Here is a 22201-nt window from a genome sequence, read left to right on the forward strand (position 1 = left end):
GCCTTCACGCGGTCCCCGGGTTCCCACGCCGTCCCGGGATCCCACGCCATCCCTGGCTCCCACTCTGTTCCTGGGCTCCCCCGCCGTCCCGGGCTCCCACGCCATCCCGGGCCCCTACGCCGTCCCCAGGATCCCTCCTGTGCCCGTCTGGACACAGGAGCCCCGCCGCCTACCCCACTGCAAAGCTCTGTTTCGGGGCCCAGACCTGCATTTCCCCGGAGGCCGCGCTGGGGCCTTCCTCAGGCAGCCCTGCTCCCGGGACCCGGACACCGACCCCCACCCAAAGCCCCCTAACCCTTTTCATCTCCCGAGACCGCGCGGTGGTGTGCGCCCCGTTTTGACTCTCCTCTCCATTCCTTCACTCTTTTTTTTCCGCCTCCTTCTCCAAAGTTGTAAGCCCCCACCCCCATCCCCGCGCCGTCTCTTCCTTGGGTTGTTTTCACTAGTAAAGCATGTGCAGACCACGGGCCCCACGGGCAGGGCCTCCCCTCCTGGGTGTCCTGCGTGTCCCAAGGCGGGCACTACGCCGTCGGCCCTGGCGCTGCAGGTGCAATCGGTGCGCCCAGCACCCCCGCGCTCCTCGGCCCGGATGTCACTTGGCTGTGCTCCATTTACCTGGAAAGCCCCGATGCTGCGTTCCCCTGAGATCCACCTCAGATGCCCTCTCCTCCATGAAGCCTCTGATCTCCCCAACAAAAGTCATCTTTCCCCTTAAAATAACAGCACATTGCTGGTCTTCGCCCCACTTCTTAAAATGTGTCTAAATTTAAAAATGCTAAATTTATATACAATAAAATTCACACTTTTGAGGGTACAGTTCTTTGAGCTTTGACAAATGCATGCACTTGTGTGGCCTCCACCATGAACAAGGTACAGGACCTTCTCCCCTCTCCAAAACCCCTGGGCTTCCCCTTTGTAGGCGCACCCTCTCCCACCCTTTACCCCTGGCTGCCACTAATCTGTTCTCTTCGCTATGGGGTTGCCTTTTCCAGAATGTCATGGAAATGGAATTGTACAGTATGTAGCCTTCCTTCACTTGGCATTTTGAGATTCATCCGCATTCCTCTCCACCTGCTGAGGGGTATTCCAGGGGCCGGGTGAACCACCCTTCATTTACGGGTCATCAACTGAAGGACTTGGGGTTGTTTCCGGTTTGGGGCAACTGTGAATGAAATTGCTGTAAACGTTCACTTTTAGGACTTTTCATTTCGCTGGGGTAAATAAAGACTTGGGAGTGGGACTTCTGGGTCATATGGTAGGTATGTGTTTAACTTTATAAGAAATGGCCAAAATAAGAAATGCTTTCCAGAGGAGCTGTGCCATGTTGCACTCCCCCAGCAGCGTGCCAGTTCCGGTCGCTCCTCAGCGCCTGCAGCTCTTGTATTGTCAGGGTTTTTTAAAGTAATTCTAATAGGTGTTTAGTGGCATCACATACAGTTTTAAACTGCATTTCCCCAATGACTAATGATGTGGAGAATCTGTTCATGTGCTTATTTCCCATCTATTCATACAGCTTCTTCGGTGAAGGGTCTGTCCAAATCTTTTGCCCACTTTGTAAACTGGGTTGTTTTATTGTTAAATTTTGAGCGTTCCTTTTGTGTTCTTGATGAAAGTCCTTCATGAGATATATGGCTTGCAAATATTTTCTGCCACTCTGTGGCTTGTCTTCCCCTTCTCTTAACTGTGTCGTTCAAAGAGAAGTTCTTAAACTTTGACAAAGGACAATTTTTTCTATTACGCTTTGTGCTTTTTGTATCTCAGATCAAAACCGTTGCCTAATGCAATGACAGAACATTTTCTCATAGGTTCTTGTAGAACTTTTATAGTTTAGGTTTCACACCTAGGCCTATGGCTCACTTTCAATTTTGTGTAAAGCATGAGGTGTGGGCTGAAGTTTTTTCTTTTTCTTTTTTGTACACGGATGTCCAGTTGTTCCAGTACCATCTGTTGAAAGGCTATCCTTTCTCCATTGAATTACCTTGACACCTTTGTGGAAAATCAATTAACCATGTTTCTGTGGGTCTATTTCTGAACTGTCTGTACTGGTGCCTTGATCCGTGCCTGACCTTTCACAGATCCCTCACTTTCTTTTTTTTTTGGTGAGGAAGATTGGCCCTGAGCTAACATCTGTTTCCAGTCTTCCTCTTTTTTTTTCTTTCCCCAAAGCCCCAGCGCATGGTCGTAGATCCTCTTTATAAGTCATTCTAGTTCTTCTAGCTGGTATGCCACCATAGCATGGCTTAATGAGTGTTGTGTAGGTCAGTGCCCAGGATCCAAATCTCGAAACACTGGGTTGCCAAAGCAGACTTAACCACTCGGCCATGGGGCCAGCCTCCTCCATGCTGTCTTGATTGGCGCTGCTTGACATTGTCTTCAAACAAAGTACAATGAGTCCTCTTTGTTCCTTTTCAAAATTACGCTGGCTGTTCTGATTTGACTTTTCCTATAAATTTTAGTATCGGCTTGTCATGTCACCATCTGCAAAAAAAAGTCCAGCTGGAATTTTGATGGGGATTATATCTGTACATCAATTTGGGGAGAATTGATGTCTTAATAATGTCAAGTCATCCAATCCATGAGCATGGTATATCTCTCTATTTATTTAGGTCTTCATTGATTTCTTTCACTGGTCTTTTCTATTTTTCAACTTACAGATCCTACGTATATTTTTTATATTTATTTATTTATTTTTATTGAGTTATTGATAGGTTACAATCTTGTGAAATTTCAGTTATACATTAATGTTTGTCAGTCATGTTGTAGGTGCACCACTTCACCCTTTGTGCCCACCCCCCACCCCACCTTTCCCCTAGTATCCACTAAATTGTTCTTAGTCCATAATTTTAAATTCCTCATATGAGTGGAGTCATACACAGATTATCCTTCTCTCGCTGGCTTATTTCACTTAACATAATTCTCTCAAGGTCCATCCATGTTATTGCAAATGGAATGATTTTGTTCTGTTTTGCAGCTGAGTAGTATTCCATTGTATATATGTACCACATCTTCTTTATCCATTTGTCTGTTGCTGGACACTTAGGTTGCTTCCACGTCTTGGCTATTGTAAACAGTGCTGCAATAAACATTGGGGTGCACAGGACTTTTGGGATTGCTGACTTCAGGCTCTTTGGATAGATACCCAGTAGTGGGATGGCTGGATCGTATGGTAGTTCTATTTTTAATTTTTTGAGGAATCTCCATACTGTTTTCCATAGTGGCTGCACCAGTTTGCATTCCCACCAGCAGTGTATAGGGTTCCTTTTTCTCTGCAACCTCTCCAACATTTGTTGCTATTAGTTTTAGATATTTTTGTCATTCTAACGGGTGTAAGGTGATATTTTAGTGTAGTTTTGATTTTCGTTTCCCTGATGATCAGCGATGATGAACATCTTTTCATGTGCCTATTGGCCATCAGTATATCTTCTTTGGAGAAATGTCTGTTCATGTCTCCTGCCCATTTTTTGATTGGGTTGTTTGATGTTTTGTTGTTGAGTTGTGAGAGTTCTTTATATATTATGGATATTAAGCCTTTGTCAGATATATGACTTGCAAATATTTTTTCCCAGTTAGTGGGTTGTTTTTTTGTTTCAATCCTGTTTTCATTTGCCTTGAAGAAGCTCTTTAATCTGATGAAGTCCCATTTGTTTATTATTTCTATTGTTTCCCTTCTCTGAGAAGGCATGGTGTCCGAAAAGAGCCTTTTAATACTGATGTCAAAGAGTGTACTGCCTACGTTTTCTTCCAGAAGCCTTATGGTTTCAGATCTCACCTTTAGGTCTTTAATCCATTTTGAGTTTATTTTGGTGAATGGTGAAAAAGAATGGTCAATTTTAATTCTTTTACATGTGGCTTTCCAGTTTTCCCAGCACCATTTGTTGAAAAGACTTTCTTTTCTCCATTGTATGCCCTCAGCTCCTTTGTCGAAGATTAGCTGTCCATAGATGTGTGGTTTTATTTCTGGGCTTTCAATTCTGTTCCATTGATCTGTGCACCTGTTTTTGTACCAGCACCATGCTGTTTTGATTACTGTAGCTTTGTAGTATGTTTTGAAGTCAGGGATTGTGATGCCTCCCGTTTTGTTCTTTTTTCTCAGGATTGCTTTAGAAATTCGGGGTCTTTTGTTGCCCCATATGAATTTTAGGATTCTTTGTTCTAATTCTGTAAAGAATGTCATTGGGATTCTGATTGGGATGGCGTTGAATCTGTAGATTGCTTTAGGTAGAACGGACATTTTAACTATGTTTATTCTTCCAATCCATGTACATGGAATGTCTTTCCATCTCCTTATGTCGTCATCCAATTCTCTCAGAAAGGCCTTGTAATTTTCATTATATAGGTCCTTCACTTCCTTAGTTAAGTTTACCCCAAGGTATTTTATTCTTTTTGTTGCGATTCTGAATGGTATTATATTCTTGAGTTCTTTTTCTGTTGGTTCATTACTGGAGTATAGAAATGCTACTGATTTATGCAAATTGATTTTATACCCTGCAACTTTGCTGTAGTTGTTGATTACTTCTAAGAGTTTTCCAATGGACTCTTTGGGGTTTTCTATATATAAGATCATGTCGTCTGCAAACAGCGAGAGTTTCACTTCTTCCCTCCCTATTTGGATTCCTTTTATTCCTTTTTCTTGCCTGATTGCTCTGGCCAGGACCTCCAGTACTATGTTAAATAAGAGTGGTGATAGAGGGCATCCTTGTCTCGTTCCTGTTTTCAGGGGGATGGGGTTCAGTTTTTGCCCACTGAGTATGATGTTGGCTATGGGTTTGTCGTATATGGCCTTTATTATGTTGAGGTAGTTTCCTTCTATGCCCATTTTGTTCAGAGTTTTTATCATAAATGGCTGTTGGATCTTGTCAAATGCCTTCTCTGCATCTGTTGAGATGATCATGTGGTTTTTATTCCTCAGTTTGTTGATGTGGTGTATCACGTTGATTGATTTGCGGATGTTGAACCATCCCTGTGTTCCTGGTATGAATCCCAGTTGATCATGATGTGTGATTCTTTTGATGAATTGCTGAATTCTGGTTGCCAAAATTTTGTTTAGAATTTTTGCATCTATGTTCATCAGTGATATTGGCCTGTAGTTCTCTTTTTTCGTGGTGTCCTTGTCAGGTTTTGGTATCAGCGTGATGTTGGCCTCATAGAATGTGTTAGGAAGTGTTCCATCTTCCCTAATTTTTTGGAATAGCTTGAAAAGGATAGGTATTAAATCCTCTCTGAAAGTTTGGTAGAATTCCCCAGGAAAGCCATCTGGTCCTGGGGTTTTATTCTTTGGTATGTTTTTGATTGCTGTTTCAATCTCTTTCCTTGTGATTGGTCTGTTCAAATTGTCTGCCTCTTCTTGAGTGAGCTTTGGGAGATTGTAGGAGTCCAAGAATTTATCCATTTCCTCTAGGTTATCCATTCTGTTGGCATATAGTTTTTTGTAGTATTCTCTTATAATCTGTTGTATTTCTGCACAGTCTGTTGTTATTTCTCCTCGCTCATTTCTGATTTTGTTTATTTGAGCTTTCTCCCTTTTTTTCTTTGTAAGTCTGGCTAGTGGTTTGTCAATTTTATTTATCTTCTCAAAAAACCAGCTCTTTGTCTCATTGATCCTTTCTACTGCCTTTTTCGTTTCAATAGTACTTATTTCTGCTCTGATTTTTATTATTTCTCTCCTTCTGCTGACTTTGGGCTTCATTTGTTCTTTTTTCTCTAGTTCAGTTAGGTGTGCTTTAAGGTTGCTTATTTGGGATTTTTCTTGTTTGTTAAGATGTGCCTGTATTGCGATGAATTTTCCTCTTAATACAGCTTTTGCTGTATTCCATATGAGTTGGTATGGCATGTTATCATTTTCATTTGTTTCCAGGTATTTTTTTATTTCTTCTTTAATTTCTTCAACAATCCATTGCTTGTTCAGTAGTGTGTTGTTTAGTCTCCACATCTTTGTGCCTTTCTCAGCTTTTTTCTTGTAATTAATTTCTAGCCTTATAGCACTATGATCTGAGAAGATGCTTGTTATTATTTCAATTTTTTTAAATTTGTAGAGGCTTGCCTTGTTTCCCAACATATGGTCTATCCTAGAGAATGTTCCATGTGCACTTGAGAAGAATGTGTATTCAGCTCTTTCAGGGTGGAGTGATCTATATATGTCTATTAAGTCCAATTGTTTTAGTTTTTCATTTAGCTCCACTATTTCCTTGCTGATTTTCTGTCTGGATGATCTGTCCATTGATGTGAGTGGGGTGTTGAGGTCCCCTACTATTATTGTGTTGTTTTTAACATCTTCCTTTAGGTCTGTTAATAGTTGCTTTATGAATCTTGGTGCTCCTGTGTTGGGTGCATAGATATTTATAAGCGTTATTTCTTCTTGATGAAGTGTCCCTTTGATCATTATATGTTGTCCCTCTGTGTCTCTCTTTACCTGTCTTATTTTGAAATCCACTTGGTCTGATATGAGAATTGCAAAACCTGCCTTTTTTTCCTTGCTATTTGCTTGAAGTATTGTCCTCCACCCCTTCACCCTGAGTCTGTGTTTGTCCTTGGGGCTGAGGTGTGTTTCCTGGAGGCAACAAATTGTTGGATCATGTTCTTTAATCCTTTTTGCCACTCTGTGTCTTTTTATTGGAGAGTTCGATCCGTTCACATTGAGAGTGATTATTGATGCATGTGGACTTAGTGCTGTCAATCTGTCACTCATTATCTTGTTTGCCTGCATTTCTTTTCCTGTTTGCTTTAGACTACCCATTTAATACTGCAATTTCTTATGCTGGGTTTCTTAGATTTTTCCTTATTTATGATTTGTGACTCTGTTCTGTACTTTATTTTAGTGTCTACCTTGAAGTTTGTATTTAGAATCTCGTGTATAATATAGTCCATTCTCTGGTGGTCTCTTACCTGCTTTACCAATACTGATATAGACCCTTTGCTCTTCCCCTCCTAAATAATTACTTTCATTTTTTATTCCAACTCGTCTTATTAATTTGTAGTTAGAGTGCTAAGATCGTCCTCGTTTTGGTAGTTTCCTTATTTTTACCCTAATGCTATAGTTGAATATTTGCTATCCTGTTGTGGTTCTATCCATCGGTCTCCCTAGTCTGTGGCTTGTGTCCCCTTTCTCCCTTTTTTCTTTTTTCAGGTATGAGAGCCTTCTTGAGGATTTCTTGTAATGGAGGGCTTTTAGTTACAAATTGCCTTAACTTTTGTTTGTCTGGAAAAGATTTAATTTCTCCCTCATATCTGAAGGAAATTCTTGCTGGATAGAGTATTCTTGGCTGAAGATTTTTCTCCTTTAAAGCTTTGAATATATCACTCCATTCTCTCCTAGCTTGTAGGGTTTCTGTAGAGAAATCCGCTGACAGTCTGATAGGGGCTCCTTTATAGGTTACTCTCTTTTTTTTCCTTACTTCCCTGAGTATTCTCTCCTTATCATTCCTATTTGCCAACTTTACTACTATGTGCCTTGGGGTAGCTCTTTTTACACTGACAAATCTAGGAGATCTAAAACCCTCCTCTACACACATTTCTCCGTTGATCCCTAGATTTGGGAAGTTCTCTTCAACAATTTCGTTAAGCACACTTTCTGCTCCATTTTCCTTTTCCATATTCTCAGGAATTCCTATGATCCTTATGTTCTTACTCCTCATTGAATCCATTATCTCTCGGAGATTTTCCTCATTTTTTAAAATTCTTAGTTCTCTTTCTTCCTCTGTCTGGCGCCATTCAGCCTGTCTGTCCTCGATTATGCTGATTTGCTCCTCTATGTTGTCTACACAGGCATTCAGGGAATCCGTATTCTGTTTTATCTGGTCCATTGTGTTTTTCATCTCAAGTAATTCTGTTTGATTTTTCTTTATGATTTCAATCTCTTTTGTGAAGTAACTCCAGAACTCGGCTTGTTTCTCTATCTTTCTCTCTACCTCATTGAGTTTTTTGATTATAGCTGCTCTGAACTCATTATCACTTAGTTTACCTAATTCCAAGTCCTCAGGACTTAATTCTGTGTTTTTATTGTTTTGCTTCTGGTCTGGGGCTTTTATAAATTGCTGGATGGTAGTGGAGCGGTTTTTTCTCATGGTGGTAGAATTCAGTTGCAGTTACAGCCTGTCGCCACTAGATGGGGGTCGAGAGCGGCATGTTAGCTCTCCACCTTCGGGGCAAGATGGCTGCGCCCACTGGCTTTGTTAGGGGGGAGGGGCTGTTACACCCGCTGGTCTGGGTTCAGATCAGTTCTGTTTTCTGGTCTCCCAAGGCCGTTGATTTATGGGGTCCCCACGGAGGGAAGCTTTCCCCCCTGTCAGCGGGTCTCCACTGAATCAGCGGCAGGAGTCCTGGATGATCCCCGGGTCACGCGGCCCCTCTCCCGCTCCTTCCCGACCGGCGCCACAGCGATCGCAGACTCTAGGGGAGGGAGTGATGTCCTCTCCTACAGTTCCAGCGCCTCCGAGGGTGTAAGCAAGGTTTATGATCTCTGCCTTCTTGGTATTGTAGGTCTCTAACTATCTGGCATTATGTTTATTCTCTGAAATTCAGTTCTTCCAATCTTTTGTTGTATTTTGGAGGGGAGAGAATCCCGGGTCAGCTCACCCCGCCATTTTGCTCCGCCTATATTTATTTTTATATTTAATTTCTGGGTGCTATCATAAATAATGATGGTTTGAAAATTTCAATTTCCAATTGTTTATTGCTAATATACAAAAATACAATTGATCGTATAATTTATCCTGTAGCCTGTGACCTTGCTGAACTCACTTGTAAGTTTTAGGAATTTTTGTAGGTTCTGTGGGATTTTTCTACATAGACAATAATGTTGTCTGTGAATAGTCACAGTTTTATTTCTTCTTCTCCAGTGTGTTTGCTTTTTATTGTTTTCTTGCTTTAATGACTGGCCAGGGCTTCTGGTACAATGCTGAACAGAAGTGGTCAGACTGCTTAGCTCTGCCTTGTCCCGTCTTTGGGGGAAAGTATTCAGTCCTTCATCAAGTATGTTAGCTGCGGGGTTTTTGTAGATGCTCTTTACCAGGTGAAAGAAATTGTTATATTTCTAGTTTGCTGAGAGTTTTTGGGAATGAACAATGAATTTTGTGTCTTGCTTTTTCTGCATAAAAGGATAATGTGATTTTCCTCTACGGTTTGTTAATATGGTGAATTACACTGAACTTCAGATGTTGAACCAGCCTCACACCCCCAGGATAAACTCCACTGATTGTGATGTATTGCCCTTTTTATATATTGCTTGATTAATTTTGCTATATTTTGTTGAGGATTTTTTCATTCCTATTCATGAAGGATATTCTGTAGTTCTTAGACCAAGTGCACATGGAACATTCACCACAGCAGGCTATATTCTGGGCCATAAAACAAACTTTAAGAGTGTGACATCTTTAAAAATATAATTGAAGTAATACACAATAGGTTCTCTTACTATGTCAGAGTTAAAATAGAAATAACAGAGAAACACACCTTTAAATAGCCCATTGGAAAAAAGGAAGCCTCAAGGGAAATTAGAAAATATTTTGAACTGAATAAAAACATATAAAAATTCATAGGATGCAGCCAAAGCAGTGTCTAGAGGAAAACTTATAGCACTAAAAATGACTATATTAGAAAAGAAAGGTCTTAAATCAATAATCTGAGCTTCCACCTTAAAGAAAACAGAAAAAGAAGAAAAATAAACCCAAAGCAGAAAGAAGGAAATAATAAAGAGCAGAAATCAATGAAAAAGAAAACATAAAAGTGGAAAAAATAAAACCAAAAGTTAGGTTTTGGAAAGATTAATAATATTAATGAACTTTTTTTTTTTTTTGAGGAAGATTGGCCCTGAGCTAACATCTGCCGCCAATCCTCCTCTTTTTGCTGAGGAAGACTGGCCCTGAGCTAACATCCATGCCCATCTTCCTCTACTTTATACGTGGGACGCCTACCACAGCATGGCGTGCCAAGTGGTGCCATGTCTGCACCTGGGATCGAAACCCTCAACCCCCAGGCTGCATAAGTGGAACGTGCACACTTAACCTCTGCGCCACCGGGGCAGCCCCTAATATTAATAAACTTCTAATCAGACTAACCAAGAGAGGAAAAATTTATCAATATCAGAAATGAAAGACAGAATAGCATTACAGACCCTGCAGAAATTGAAAGGATACTACAGGTGTGCTACAAAAACAACTTTGTGGCCATGCTTGACAACTTACACGAAATGGATGAATTCCTTGAAAGATACAAACTACTAAAACTCATTTATAAAGAAATAGATGACTCAAATAGTCCTTTATCTACCCAAGAAATTGAATTTCAGTTAAAAACCTTGCAATTAAGAAAATTGCAGGACCAGACAGTTCCACTGGGAAGTTCTCCCAAACATGCAAGGGAGAAATAATGCTGTCCCTACTTTTAGAAAAGAAGTTCTCTCAGCGTGCCCTTTAGTAATGCTAATCTCATTAAAACACACACACATACAGGAAGGAAAGAAAAGGAAAAAAAGGGTGCAGCTTTGTGCAAAAGGTGTTTATTTGGGAAGCTGACCCTTGCACCTTCTGCGGTTCTGCAGGCCCAGAGGCTTCGCTGGGAGGCCAGCGTCGAGGGCACAGAACTGTCACACAGGGATCCGACACTGGAAACAGCTCCAGGCCGGACAGCACAGGCCCACTCTGATGGATGAGGAGACGCATGGCTGCTTCCAACCCCACACTGAGGGAGGAATTTGAGCTCAAAAACAAAGTAAGCCCCAAGCACTGGTTCCAAATCCACACAAAAAACCTTGTTTCTGAGGGCAAGGCAGGCAGCGTTTCCCCAGAGGACCCCAGGGTCAGCATCTCTGAGGCCCTGCTGCATGCCTGCCCGCTGCTGTAAGCATTCCAGTCCACCTGGCCAGCCTCTGGCAAAGGAGACAGGGGGCCGAGGTGGCCTGGAGCCCTCCTCTCAGGTCGTCACTTGGCAACTGTGGCAGCTCAGCCGAGAGGCATGGGTGTGACCTGTCTCCTCCTGACTGGCCCCTCAGAGGAGGGCGCCCTGCTCTGCTGTGCCTGAGGAGCCCGGGGACTCTGGACAGCTCCAGAGGTCGCCATGCCTCCTCTCTCATCCCCTCCAGAGAGGCCGTGTAACACCCCCCCGCCACTGCTTCCCCTCCCATGCCTTTGGCCATGGGGAGAGGGGCCTGACAGTCTTTGCAGACAGGACCCAATGTGCGTGTGTCAGCCCATCTGACCAGATGGCTGTGAGGCAGGAGACCCGGCAGCCAGGCCCAGCAGCCGTCAGTCTTACCAAGCAGCTCAGTTCCTAATTCTGCCTAGAAACCGGCACAGCTCTGCCCCATCCTGGGGCCCCTGCAAGTCCTGTGGGCTGCTCAGATGAGCTGCTCCCACAGCCACCACACCCACAAAAAGAGCCTGTGTTGGGGGGGGGAGGGGGGGGTCCTGCCTCCTCCAGCAGGAAAACAGGGAACCTGCCTTGCTGGGGAGCTGAGCCCTGTGGGCAAAGACCACTCCTTTCTGCAGTGCCGTGCTGGTTCTGGCTGGCTCCTGGACTCCTGAAGCATCACCCAGAGTTTATTGCTGGCTGTTCTCTTCACTGGATGGGTCGTCATCCACTCTGAGCTTGCCCAGCGAGGCAGCTGCCTGCACCAAGGCCTCAGTGGGTGAGTGGAAGAGGCCAGAGAGAGATTGAGGCCAACCACAGACACCCGAGGGGAACCACTCTTTGGTGGGACATGAGGGGCTGTGGGCTGAGGGGACAGCACGAAGTCAGGGGGTTCTGGGAATCGTGGGCCAGGGATGTGGAGACTCCACACGAGGCCCACCTGACACGGTCACGAGTTTAAGAATGCAAAAGCTGATGGCTCTGAGCCAGGAGGCTCTCTTGCTGCCGCACTCTGTGACAACGTCCAAGGGGCCTGGGGGGCCGAGGGAGGCTCCCCTGCAGCAGTCCCAGCCCCCAGCAGGCGGGGACAGGCTACCAGCTCCATGCCGGCAAACAAGGAGCTGCAGCCACCACTGGCCACTGGGCTCCACGGGCAGCCGCTGGGGCCTGGCCCGAGCTCTGGCACTCCCTCTGTGGTATCCGTGCCTGAAGGGCCCGGCTCAGATGCAGGCCCCTGCTCCCTGGAACCTGCCAGTCCGGTCTCAGCCTCCCTGGTGTCCCCGGGCCCAGCAAGTGGGGAACCCTGCAGGGGAGGGGGCTGTGCAGGGCCCTTGGGTGAGAACAGGGCTGAATTCAGAGGCTGCAGGAATGCCTGGCCCCCGGCGAAAGGCACAGTGTCGGTCAGCAGGTCGGAGGGGCCCGCGTGGGTAGTTGCAGTGCCTGGCTCGGCCGGGGGCCTCTGGGCAGGGGGCCGCTGTCGGCAGGAAGCTTCAAAGTGCCTCAGGATCTGGACAACGGAAGGAAAGGGGACTCAGTGAGTGTTCCACGCTCTCCGGGAATCATGGGGACTGGCCTGCCCCTCCCAGTGCCTCCTCGCTGCTATCCCACCGACCAGTGTTGGCTGCTTTAACACCGGGGCCCACTGTCCACGCCCAACCTGCGGCCATGTGTCCTGCCCCACACCTGCTGTTACACACGGACGTTTTCCCTGTCACTGAACCTGGCTGCGAGACGAGCCAGCACAGGGAGAGGTGGCCCCTTGTCGGGCACCATGCAACCACCAGACATAGACTGAGAGAAAAAAAGGTGCCTTAGCCCATCCAGTCATTCCCACCTGCCGGACACCTGGGTTCTCCCAGTGTTCCTGTCCTTAGGAATACCCCCATGACGTGCCACCATGTGTGTCTTGTGTATCACAGAGTCACTGACACTTTGACCAAAGAGAATTTGAATTTTCAGTGGCCCCAGAGAAAAAGGGAAGAAGCCAGAGGATGCCAACAGGCAGTGAAGGCACCAGGGCTCAGCTGCAGAGAGGCCAGCAGCCCAGAGGCGCTGCCCAGAGGTCCCCCAGTGACAGACTCCCGGTGGCCTCCACACAATTCAAGCCTATGTGGGAACGGGACTCAGATGAAGGAAACATTTCTGCCCTCCAGGAGCCAAGCATGGACCCGTGAACTGTGGGGTGGAGAACAGTGGGATAAATCTCTCCAAGCAGTCAAGGAGGGCTTCCTGCAGGAAGCTCCATGTGAGCTGAGCCACGTGGAAGCAGGGTTGCTGAGCAGTAAGGTGGGCAAGCTTGGGGGTATTCCAGCAACCAGTGAGCCTCGAGGGCCATGAGCCAGTGAGAGGCGAGGACCCCGACTGCAGTTCTCAGGGCATGACTTGTCCTGGGCAGCAAGGGACAGGCACAAGTGTGTGTCTGGGAAAGGACGGTGGGACAGGGTGTAGGACTGGAGGTGTCCCTGTGCCGGCTTCTCTGGGCCACGGCTGCTGCCCACCTTGGTGGCCTTGTTGGTTACAGGTCCGGGGCTGCCCGCGCTGAGCTCCTGCAGCCGTGGCCGGGTGAGGAGCAGGATGTGCTCCTGGGGGAGCAGGTCAGTGCACCCGAGAGAGGCGATGGCACCCAGGGCTCTCTGCAGGGCAGAGAGGAGGTCGGCAGGTCCACCCAGGAGGAAGGCCTGTCTGGCCAGCTCCCTCCCTGCTCACTGAGGCCCAGTCTGAGCCCCAGTAAGCCCCTGCAGCAGCCCCACCAGGATCCTGCGCTCACTGCCCGCTCCCACTTGCCTCCCCCAGGCAGACCACCACTGAGGAGGCCACCGTGCCACCCCCGCCTGCTCCCCTGGCACAGGCACGCACTCGCCCGCACTCACGGCCCGGCCCTCACCATCTGCACACACTCGCTGGTCCCACCCAGGTGGCAGATCAGCAGCTCCAGCACCGCCTCGCAGTTGAGCAGTCCACACCTGCACGAGGGGGCTCTGGGCAGGGGGTCGGGGCAGGGGCAGCGAGGCCATTCCCCTCACCCCCTCACCCGGGCAAGGCTGGGGGGCGCAGGGCCAGGGTGAGGGGCCGGAGGACAGGGGGGTGGGGGTCTGGGAGTTCGGGGGAGGGCTCACTCTTTGACGAAGTGCTGGGTCTCCTCTCTGCTCAGGAAGGCACGCGACCCCCATGTCACGGTCTGGACCAGGCTCAGCTCCTGCTGGCAGTCACTCAGAGTCATGGCCTCGGCCCTGTGGGGGGCATGGTGGGTCAGAGCAGAGGGTGGCTCCACCGCCACCAAGAGGGGCAAGGTCCTCCAGGTCAGGCCTCCCTTGCCAGGTGGGGCCCAGGAGGGGTGGGGAGGCATGCCCTGAGGCGCGGGCTCACCTTTCCGCCAGGTCGCTGGGGGCCCAGCTGGCCCCGGAGGGGCTGTCGCTGCCTGACCGACTACCCGAGTCTGAGGTCTTGCCCAGGTTGCCGTTCTCCTGGGATGAATTCTGAGAGCTGGGGCTGCTGTCTGGCTCGTCCCAGCCCCCGCCGGCCTGCCCGGGCTGGTGTCTCAGGGCTGGAAGAACCAGTGACCGAGGTAAGACCTGGGGGCCTCAGACCGGCCTCATGCCCACCTCCCTGAGACCCCTGGACCAGAGACCCAGGGAAGGGCCAGAGGGGCTGGGTCCCAAGCTCCAGCTCCAGAAACCAGCAGCAGAGGAGGGCAGGGCCGAGGGAGCACCCCCTCAAACAGGGGTTGAGGTGGGACACAGCCGGCCTGAGATTCGGGTCAGGGGGACACAGCAGCACCAGGCACCAGAAGCCAGGGGGCACCGGACCGTGGCAGACGTGCGAGGCGGCCAGGCTGGGATGGGGCAGAGCCAGCACAGCAGCTCTCAAATCTTATGAGCCACGTGACTGTGATAGAAGCTTCTGGTAGAGGCGGAAGTGGAGGTCCACCCGACACCTATTCCACCTTCCTCTCTAAACACGTACGTGGGTGGCTCTGTAACCGAGCATCACTGACTGGCTGCTCCTCCCCCTGGGAGGAAGGCACCGTGGAGGCCCGCCCGTGCCCGAGGGTGTTGCTGCCAATGCCCCATGGGCCGTAGAGCCGCCCAGATGCACTGAGTGATGGGATGATGGGACAAAAGCTGGAGCTGGGGCCCCTGTCCCAGCTCAAATGCTGGTTCTGCACAGGAGGAGCGGGGACTCTCGGGTACACCCTGGCCCTCTCGGGGCCGTAACATCCCGCTCCCACTTGGCATAGCTAGCAGAGGCATCTAGACAGTGTGTGGACACTGGTCCATGAGGCAGGATGGGTCTGTGCGAAGCCACTGCAGAGGCCGTGGAGAACGCACGTTGCGTCGGCGGCTGGCTCTGCGGGGTTCCCACATGGCCCATCCAGTAACTGACGGCACTTGGCCTTTGAGAGGTGTGACAAGACCAGCAGAGCAAGGCTCACAAAACCCCGATGGGTGTGCTGCTTGCTTCCTCCTATGTCTGCTCGCAGCCTGAGCTGGCACCCTGCAGCCCCTGCTGGTATGGAGGTCTTGTCATGTGCTCCACCCGTGGGCCCAGCAGACGACAAGAAGGAGCTTGCTTGCCCGGACCCAGACCGTAGGAAGGGAAAGCCCCTCAAGGAAGGAGTGGCACCTCATTACCTCGGGCACCCGGGACGGCTCCGGGGAGCAGATTCCCGGGACTTGGGTGGGCATGGCTGGCTGAAGGCGCCATGGCAGGCTGGTAGGCATCACCCCGAGGCGGGGGCCTCCTGGTACTGGGGCTCTCAGACCCAGGGCGCACAGCATTGGCTACCACCTCTGCTGCCTTCTGGATGGTGGAGAGGAAGGCCTCCCCCGCAGAGCCTGCGCAGAGGGAGAAGGGAGATGGCGCTGGCCTCCCTCGGTCCCGTCCCCCACATTCTCCCATGGCTGCTCCCTGCCCAGGGCTCAGGAGGTCGGGACACGAGCTGCAGTTACAGAGCACAGGCTGCGCGACAGAACCCAGGCCCTTCCAGAAGCTTCCCCAATGACTATGTTCCCAGGCCCGATGGAGCCGGGACGCTCTGCACCTTACAGTAGAGCTCTGTCCCTGGGTTCCCACGGTCCCCACCTCGGAGCAAAAGGCCTCCTAAGGAGCTTGTCCTGAGAATTTGACCTCCATGGCCTCTCAAGAGCTACTCGCGTCCAGCGCTGGGGGTGCCCTTCCCTACGTGAGCACCCCATGGAAGGGTGGACCAGCCGTCACCCCCCAGTGAAGAGCAGACGAGGCCTGAGGCAGACCTGCTTGAGGAAGCAGCGCCTCAGAAGTGCCAGGGGGCCCGAGAGCTGTGACGAGGATGGGCAGTGCTACAGAGGGACAAGGCCCGAAGCCCACACGAGGCCCACGGGGCCCTGCTGCGGGCCTGCCGCGCTCCAGCCAACGGGGCCTGTTGTTTCCACTTGAAACGACCAGCATCGTTCCTGCTCTGTCACCTCGGTCACAGCCAGGACCACTGTCCTCTGCTCTCAGCCCTCGAAGGAGCCAGGGGCAGGGGCCCGAGCACGGGGCTGACCTCAGCTTTGTTGAGCAGGCCCGGCTGCCTGCCATGCTCTCCCGCAGGACGGTGCAGAGAAGACGGCAGCGGAACAAGACCACAAAGGCAGAGAGGAGTCAACACGTGGGCACACCGCCCGCCCGCCCTCTACACCCCTCGGCTGACCAGAGCAGCGGCCCTCGTCCCTGCACTCCGAGAGGCCATGCAGCGCTCACCTGTATGGCCCGGTTCCTGGCTGTAGCCGAAGCCCTGGAGGGTGCCCTGGGGCCTGGACTGGGAGCCCATGCCTGCGGGGAGGACCCACGTCAGCCCCGGGCAGGGCAGCTCGCTCGCCCAGGACCCGCGGAGGGAGGAGGCCCTGAGCCCTCCCCAGAACGGAGACCCAACGATGGGGCTGGATGTGGTTGCCTACCTGCTGGAGGCAAGGCCCTGGGAGGCTGGGAGGGAGGTGGAGGGGACGAGGTGTCAGAGAACAAGGCCGTCCCCAAGTCCTAGACAAGAGCCGGGGGGCGGGGGTCGCTCAGGGCTGCGGCACATTCGGCCGCAGTCCTCCCCTGCCCCCAGGCCAGCTCTGCGCCGGCGCCCGCCAACGCTTCTCCTCGGAGGGCCAGACCCAGGAGCTGTGGTCACCCAGCAAGAGTGGAGCTGGGCTCCTGGGCTGTCCTGGGGAGGGACCTGGGTCCTGGGCTCACCTGGGCGGCCGCCCGCACCTTCCGGGACAAGCTGTTCCCATGGAGAGGATCTGGGGGCCCCGCGAAAACTGCAGGACAGAGGCAGAGGGGAGCGGAGCTGAGCTGGGTGCTGCCAACCACCCGTGGGGTACTGCGGTCAGTCTGCTCCCCCAGGGTCGCTGGCCTCAGCCCACCCTGGCCCCACCCTTGTGGCTGGGCCCCCATGGGCCCCCAGCAGTCCACTCCACTCCCCGGCACCCCCAGAGTCAGGGTGAGCTTTCCAAAACACAGGTCTGACCTCAAACGCCCTGGGGTGACATCACTTCCAGGTCAAGTCGCTACCACGGCCCGTGAGCCACCCCCTCCCGCGCCGCCAAGCCTGGGGCCTCTGCTCCTTGGACAAAGCCCGAAGGGCCCGCCACCCTATGCGGTTTCTGAGAGGTGAGCCTGCTGCCCGCACAGCCCCTTGGCTCCCCTAGCCCGATGCCCCCAGGCAAGACCTGTGAATCAACGTCCAGAACATCTCCATGGTGCTCCTCTCTCCAGCCCCACGGCAGTCTCTCACCTGTGTTCCCGCATCAGCCACCTAACTGCCTCCCTCAGCCCATTCTCCACCCAGAAGCCACATGACTCGGGTCTTGTCCACTTCCTAGGGCCTTGTTGATAAAACCCAAGTTCCTCACATTGGCCCAAAAAGTCCCCTTGCTGCCCCACCTCAACCTCAGCCGTGCCAGGCTCCTGGCTCAGAAAGCTTCAGTTGTGGCAAATCAGGTTTTCTTACATGGCATTAAGTCATCGCCCAGGCTCTCCCTGCCTCAGGACCTTTGCACATGCTGGAGAGTACCCCTCCCCCATCTGCTGCATGTGCCTCACTCTGCCTCCTCTTTCAGGACTCCATTTGAGAGCGAGAGCAGCCGCCTCCCTGTTTCCTCTATCACAAATGTATCTCACTTTTCATCCCTTCAGTGCCATCTCCACCTGGCAGCCAGTCCCATGGTGCAGATATAGGACCCCACACCCAGCCAGGGCTGGCAGCCAGAAGCCAAATGAGTGGACGAACGGCTGCGTGTGCCTCCCTGCTGTTCCCACCACAGCTTTCACCTTCCCCACTGGGACCCACCTGCCAGGCCCCAGACGCACAGCCCCCTCCACTGCATGTGCCCAGGCCATCCTCTCTGCATAGCCCCCATTGTCCCCAGCAGCACTTTCTCTCATACCCTTGTCCCCATGGCCCTGCAAACCTGTTGGGGCACCTGTCACCCTGGGGGACAAGCCCAGAGCACAAGGGGCCACAGGGATAAGTGTAACTGTGTGCGGCAGCAGAGATTTCCATGCCACAGAGCCCACGGCCTGCTGCACCCCGAGCCATGCTACCTGCCCTCCCCGAGGAGGAGGATGAGGGGACGGCTGGGGAGAAGAACCGGGCCAAGCTGCCTCGCTCCACAGCTTCGGGCACTCAGCTGTGACGATGCTCGTGACCACGAGTCACCCTGACACCTCTGGGCGTCTAGAGTGAGTTCTGCACCTCCAAGGTGTGGGCACGGCAGCCCGGGCCTCCGCCCCGCCTTCGGGAAGGGAGACAGCAGTTTTGGAGTGTGGGGGGTGAGCCCCAGTGCCTGGCGGACGGGGCAAGCTCACCAACTGCTGAGGAGGTCCTACAAGCAAGTGGTGGCCAAGAGTGACGCAGTCCCCTAACTGGCGGGGCTCCTTTAGCAACAGCTCGGGTGGGTGTATTCCTGCCGGAAGGCCGAACCCTTCCAAAGATTTGTTGGGGTCTGGGACAGCCTGCCCCCGAGACCGACCCCAGCCAGGACTGCCGCCCCACCCGAGGATCTCAGGCCACGTCCCCACAAGTCCTTGTTAGCAAGAGATGCACGATGGCCCCTGGTTGTGGGGGGATGAGGGGATGGGGCCCCACCCAGACCCACCTGTGGCCTGGACCATGACAGGCAGAGCCCCACCTCTCCCGACGGCCTCACCAGCCCCGTCCTCCCACACCTCTGAGGGCGGGAGGCTCACAAGCGCTCCCTCTGTCTCGGGCCCTGAGGAGCAGCCCTGGGGAGAAGAGAGAGCTGGTGGCAGGGGAGGGCGGTGCACCCACTGCGCCTGCAAAGGCCCAACAGGGCCGCAGTCGGAATGAGGAATCACACCCAAGGATGTGCACGGCGCCACTGGCGAAGACACGGGGGAGGAAAGGGCGGTGCCGGGCTGGGGAACTGCGTGCCGGGGCACAGAGCGAGGGGCACCGCGAGTGTCGGGCTGACCGTGCGCTGGCCAGCCTCCCCCCACAGCCCTCTCTCGGAGCTGTGCTGGCCCAGCACCTGCGGCTTCCTGGATGAAGGTGGAGTTCCGCTTGAGGATGAGCAGGAAGGACGGGGAGCCGTGACTGCACAGGTGGAGCATGATCTTCAGCACCTGGGGGGACAAGCCATGTGGGGCAAGCTGAGCCAGAGGGCAACCCACCCGGCACCGCGCCACCTGCCATCCTCAGCCTGTGTCCCTCCCCTCCCACCTTGCCCGTCCCTGACCTGTTCCCCGGGCAGGGGCTGCAGGGCTGCTGCTGGACTCACCTTGAGCTTCACACGGCCGGAGCCACTGTGCAGACGGTTCAGAAGGTACTCCAGGAGGCACTGGCTGCTGCCCAGGGACTCGTGGGAGATTTCTGGGAGGTGACTGGGTTAGGGAAGGAGTGAGCTGACCCCGGGCTGCACTCGGTGGCCGTGGAGGGAAATCAGGCCTCGCTGCCACTGGACCTCTCGCTGCATCCTCCCTGCAGGTACCACCCTGGGCCCTGGTTTCAGGAGCGTCGGGCTCCTTGGGTCTCCTGGGCCCTGTGTCACTGGTAATGTGGCTTTTAGACCCCACCCACGCCTGGTACTATGCTAAAGATACTGGGGGCCCCTCAGGACAGGAAGGCCCCAGGAGACCCGCATGCTGCTCCAGGCCCCATGTGTGGACAACAAGGAAGGATACTGGCAATCTCCTCAAACAGGTAGCCGGGGCATGGGACGTCATCATCTGATGTTCCCTTCAGGAGAATCGGGAGCTGAAAGTGAGCGAGAGCCCCGGGCCATGATGAGTGACAGTTGCACAAAGGGCCACCCATTCCCAAGAGTGGCTGTGGGAGCCCTAGCTCTCCGGGTGCCTGAGGGAGCCACTGTGCACGCATCTCGCTGCTGGCAGCCTGCCTGGTGAGGGGGCCAGAGGGCACGGCAATGGTCCCACTGGCCACAGGGAGCCTGCAGGAGCCTCCATTCTGGACCAGTGGGGATGGAGGCCCAGGAAGAGACACTCAGTAGTGGTCTCCGTGGTGACGGGCCGGTATGTTTGGGTCAGGATGTGGCATGGCCCCAAGGCCTCTACATTTGTAGACATGCAAGATGACTTCAAGGCGTCCCTAAGGTACCTACTTATGGACTGGCAAAAAAGAGAAGGCGTGAGGTGAGCCCCCCCACGCAGGGGACTGGGGATGTTTCGTATTTCCAGAGCACTGATTGGCAGTGTGACATAACCACTTGGCCCAACCGACCCACAGCTCCACTTCTGGGGACAGACCCCGTGGAAACAACCCACAGGGAGAATGACCGACTCATGTTGTGTCTCATGTTTATTTGTAGCACAAACACATTTTAGTTTATGTGCTGACTCGTTAGCACAGAGACAGAGGGCCTCCAGACATGACAACCAGAAACCCACTGATCCCACATTCAGCAGGTGGGGGCGTGAGCCTCGGGGCAGACAGGATAGAAGACCTTGGGGTACTGAGAACAATTCCGTCAGGAGCTGGCCACAGACTAGAATTTGAACGGCAGCTGTCTAGTGTCACGTGAGCCTATGCACCCGCTACTTACACTACTTGTCCACCAAGACCCAGAGGCGAGCTGGAGAGGCCCGAACTCTCGGCAGGTGCACTGAGAGGACTGACTAGGGGCTTCTAACAGCACGAGGATGCTCTCAGCCCCCTACAGCGCCTGCCTGAGAAGGTTCAAGGCGCCGGGAGAATTTATGGTTCATGCTGGCCAACACCTGGCAACAGGCCTTGACCTTCCTTGACCTTCCGACCTCCCTTTCTTGGAGCATTTACAGTCATGCGCCACATAATGTTTCGGTCAACGACAGACCGCATATACGAAGGTGGTCCCGTAAGGTTAGCACCATACAGTCCAGGTGTGTAGCAGGCTATGCCACCTAGGTTTGCGTAAGCACACGCTGTGTTCATGTCGCCTAATGACGCGTTTCCCAGGACCATCCCCATCGTTAAGCAACACGTGACTGTACTAAAAAGGGCTCACAATGGTGAACATGGGTTTCCTACAACTCAGGAACGTCTCTCTCAAGGACGTGAGGGCCATTCTTCAAACTGCAGCCATCAGGAAGGACAGGGCCTGTCTCCCCGTCCCTCCGGGGCGATAGGACCCTATCTTCCATAACTGCCAGCTAGCAGACACAGCCGGCTGAATCCATGGGCGCTGCTCAGCCCCTCAACATTTCTCAACTGGGCCCCACTCTCCCCTGTTTTCCCTTTAAAACGCCAGTCTTCTCAGCACAAATCCGAGTGGAGCTCAGAGCTTTCCCTACTGTCAGAGTTACCCAGTAAAACGGTGACCCCGATTCCCAAACTAGCGTCTGGCTGAGTTGACCTCGGACACAGTTCGGGGCTCACTATGTTTCTTTTCCTGTAAAGCTACTTTAAATTGGGAAAGAAAGCAAATTCGGGTCCCACCGCTATCTTTCCCAATTCGGGTTCTGTTCAAGGGGCCTGAGTGACCCCAGTGGACCTGGGGTCCTGGCCACGTACATAAGGTGAGGTCCCCCAACCTTGGGAGGGGCTGAAGGGGGGAGAAGTGGGGGTGGGTCGGAGGGACCAGAGGAGGCCAGGCGAGGATGGAGGGGCCGGAGGGGACACCGAGCCCAGGAGAAGCCGGAGGGGCCGGAGCGCGGTGACCTGGCGGGGGCCGAGCGGGTCCAGGGAGGTAGGCGGCTCTGGCTCAGGGCGAGCCGGGGAGGCGGCGCGCAGCAGGGCCGAGACCGCCCGCACTCACCCGGTGCAGGAAACTCAGGCGGTCGCGCAGCGGCGGCGTGCCCGCCATGATGCCGGTCACCTCCCGGCCCCGCCCCGCTTCCGCCAGGCCCCGGTCCCCCTCCAATCACCGCTCGAGTCTGGCCCCGCTGGCCAATCGCT

The 22201-nt window shown here is 52.6% G+C and overlaps 1 protein-coding gene across 6 annotated transcripts; it reads right to left on the reverse strand.

Moving 5' to 3' along the window:
• Window positions 1–10472: 10472 nt before the first annotated feature.
• On the reverse strand, window positions 10473–22137 carry TEPSIN (TEPSIN adaptor related protein complex 4 accessory protein). 6 transcript variants are annotated; one of them, XM_046677563.1, is made up of 13 exons: window positions 22062–22137; window positions 19993–20065; window positions 19590–19681; window positions 19341–19434; window positions 17041–17108; window positions 16761–16839; window positions 16564–16635; window positions 15474–15677; window positions 14209–14386; window positions 13959–14072; window positions 13727–13805; window positions 13341–13475; window positions 10473–12349 (listed from the first exon to the last, which is right to left on the reverse strand). In XM_046677563.1, exons 1-13 carry the CDS (start codon window positions 22107–22109, stop codon window positions 11792–11794), a joined length of 1794 nt encoding a protein of 597 aa, XP_046533519.1. In that variant the 5' UTR covers window positions 22110–22137; the 3' UTR covers window positions 10473–11791. The 6 variants fall into 6 exon arrangements, with proteins under 6 accessions (XP_046533519.1, XP_046533521.1, XP_046533522.1 ...); XM_046677565.1 differs by lacking the exon at window positions 13341–13475; XM_046677566.1 differs by lacking the exons at window positions 16761–16839; window positions 17041–17108.
• Between the last annotated feature and the right edge of the window lie 64 nt (window positions 22138–22201).

This window comes from Equus quagga, chromosome 11, assembly GCF_021613505.1.
Source record: "Equus quagga isolate Etosha38 chromosome 11, UCLA_HA_Equagga_1.0, whole genome shotgun sequence".
Classification (NCBI taxonomy): domain Eukaryota; kingdom Metazoa; phylum Chordata; class Mammalia; order Perissodactyla; family Equidae; genus Equus; species Equus quagga.

Bases quoted from the DNA above. Each gene is read 5' to 3' on its own strand.
- TEPSIN (XM_046677563.1), bottom strand. From the start codon at position 22,109: ATGGCGGGCACGCCGCCGCTGCGCGACCGCCTGAGTTTCCTGCACCGG. The intron at 20,066-22,061 runs GTGAGTGCGGGC...GCTCACTTTCAG, and splicing joins GCCTGAGTTTCCTGCACCGG to CTCCCGATTCTCCTGAAGGG. The intron at 15,678-16,563 runs GTGAGCGCTGCA...CCCTCTGCGCAG, and splicing joins CCAGGAACCGGGCCATACAG to GCTCTGCGGGGGAGGCCTTC.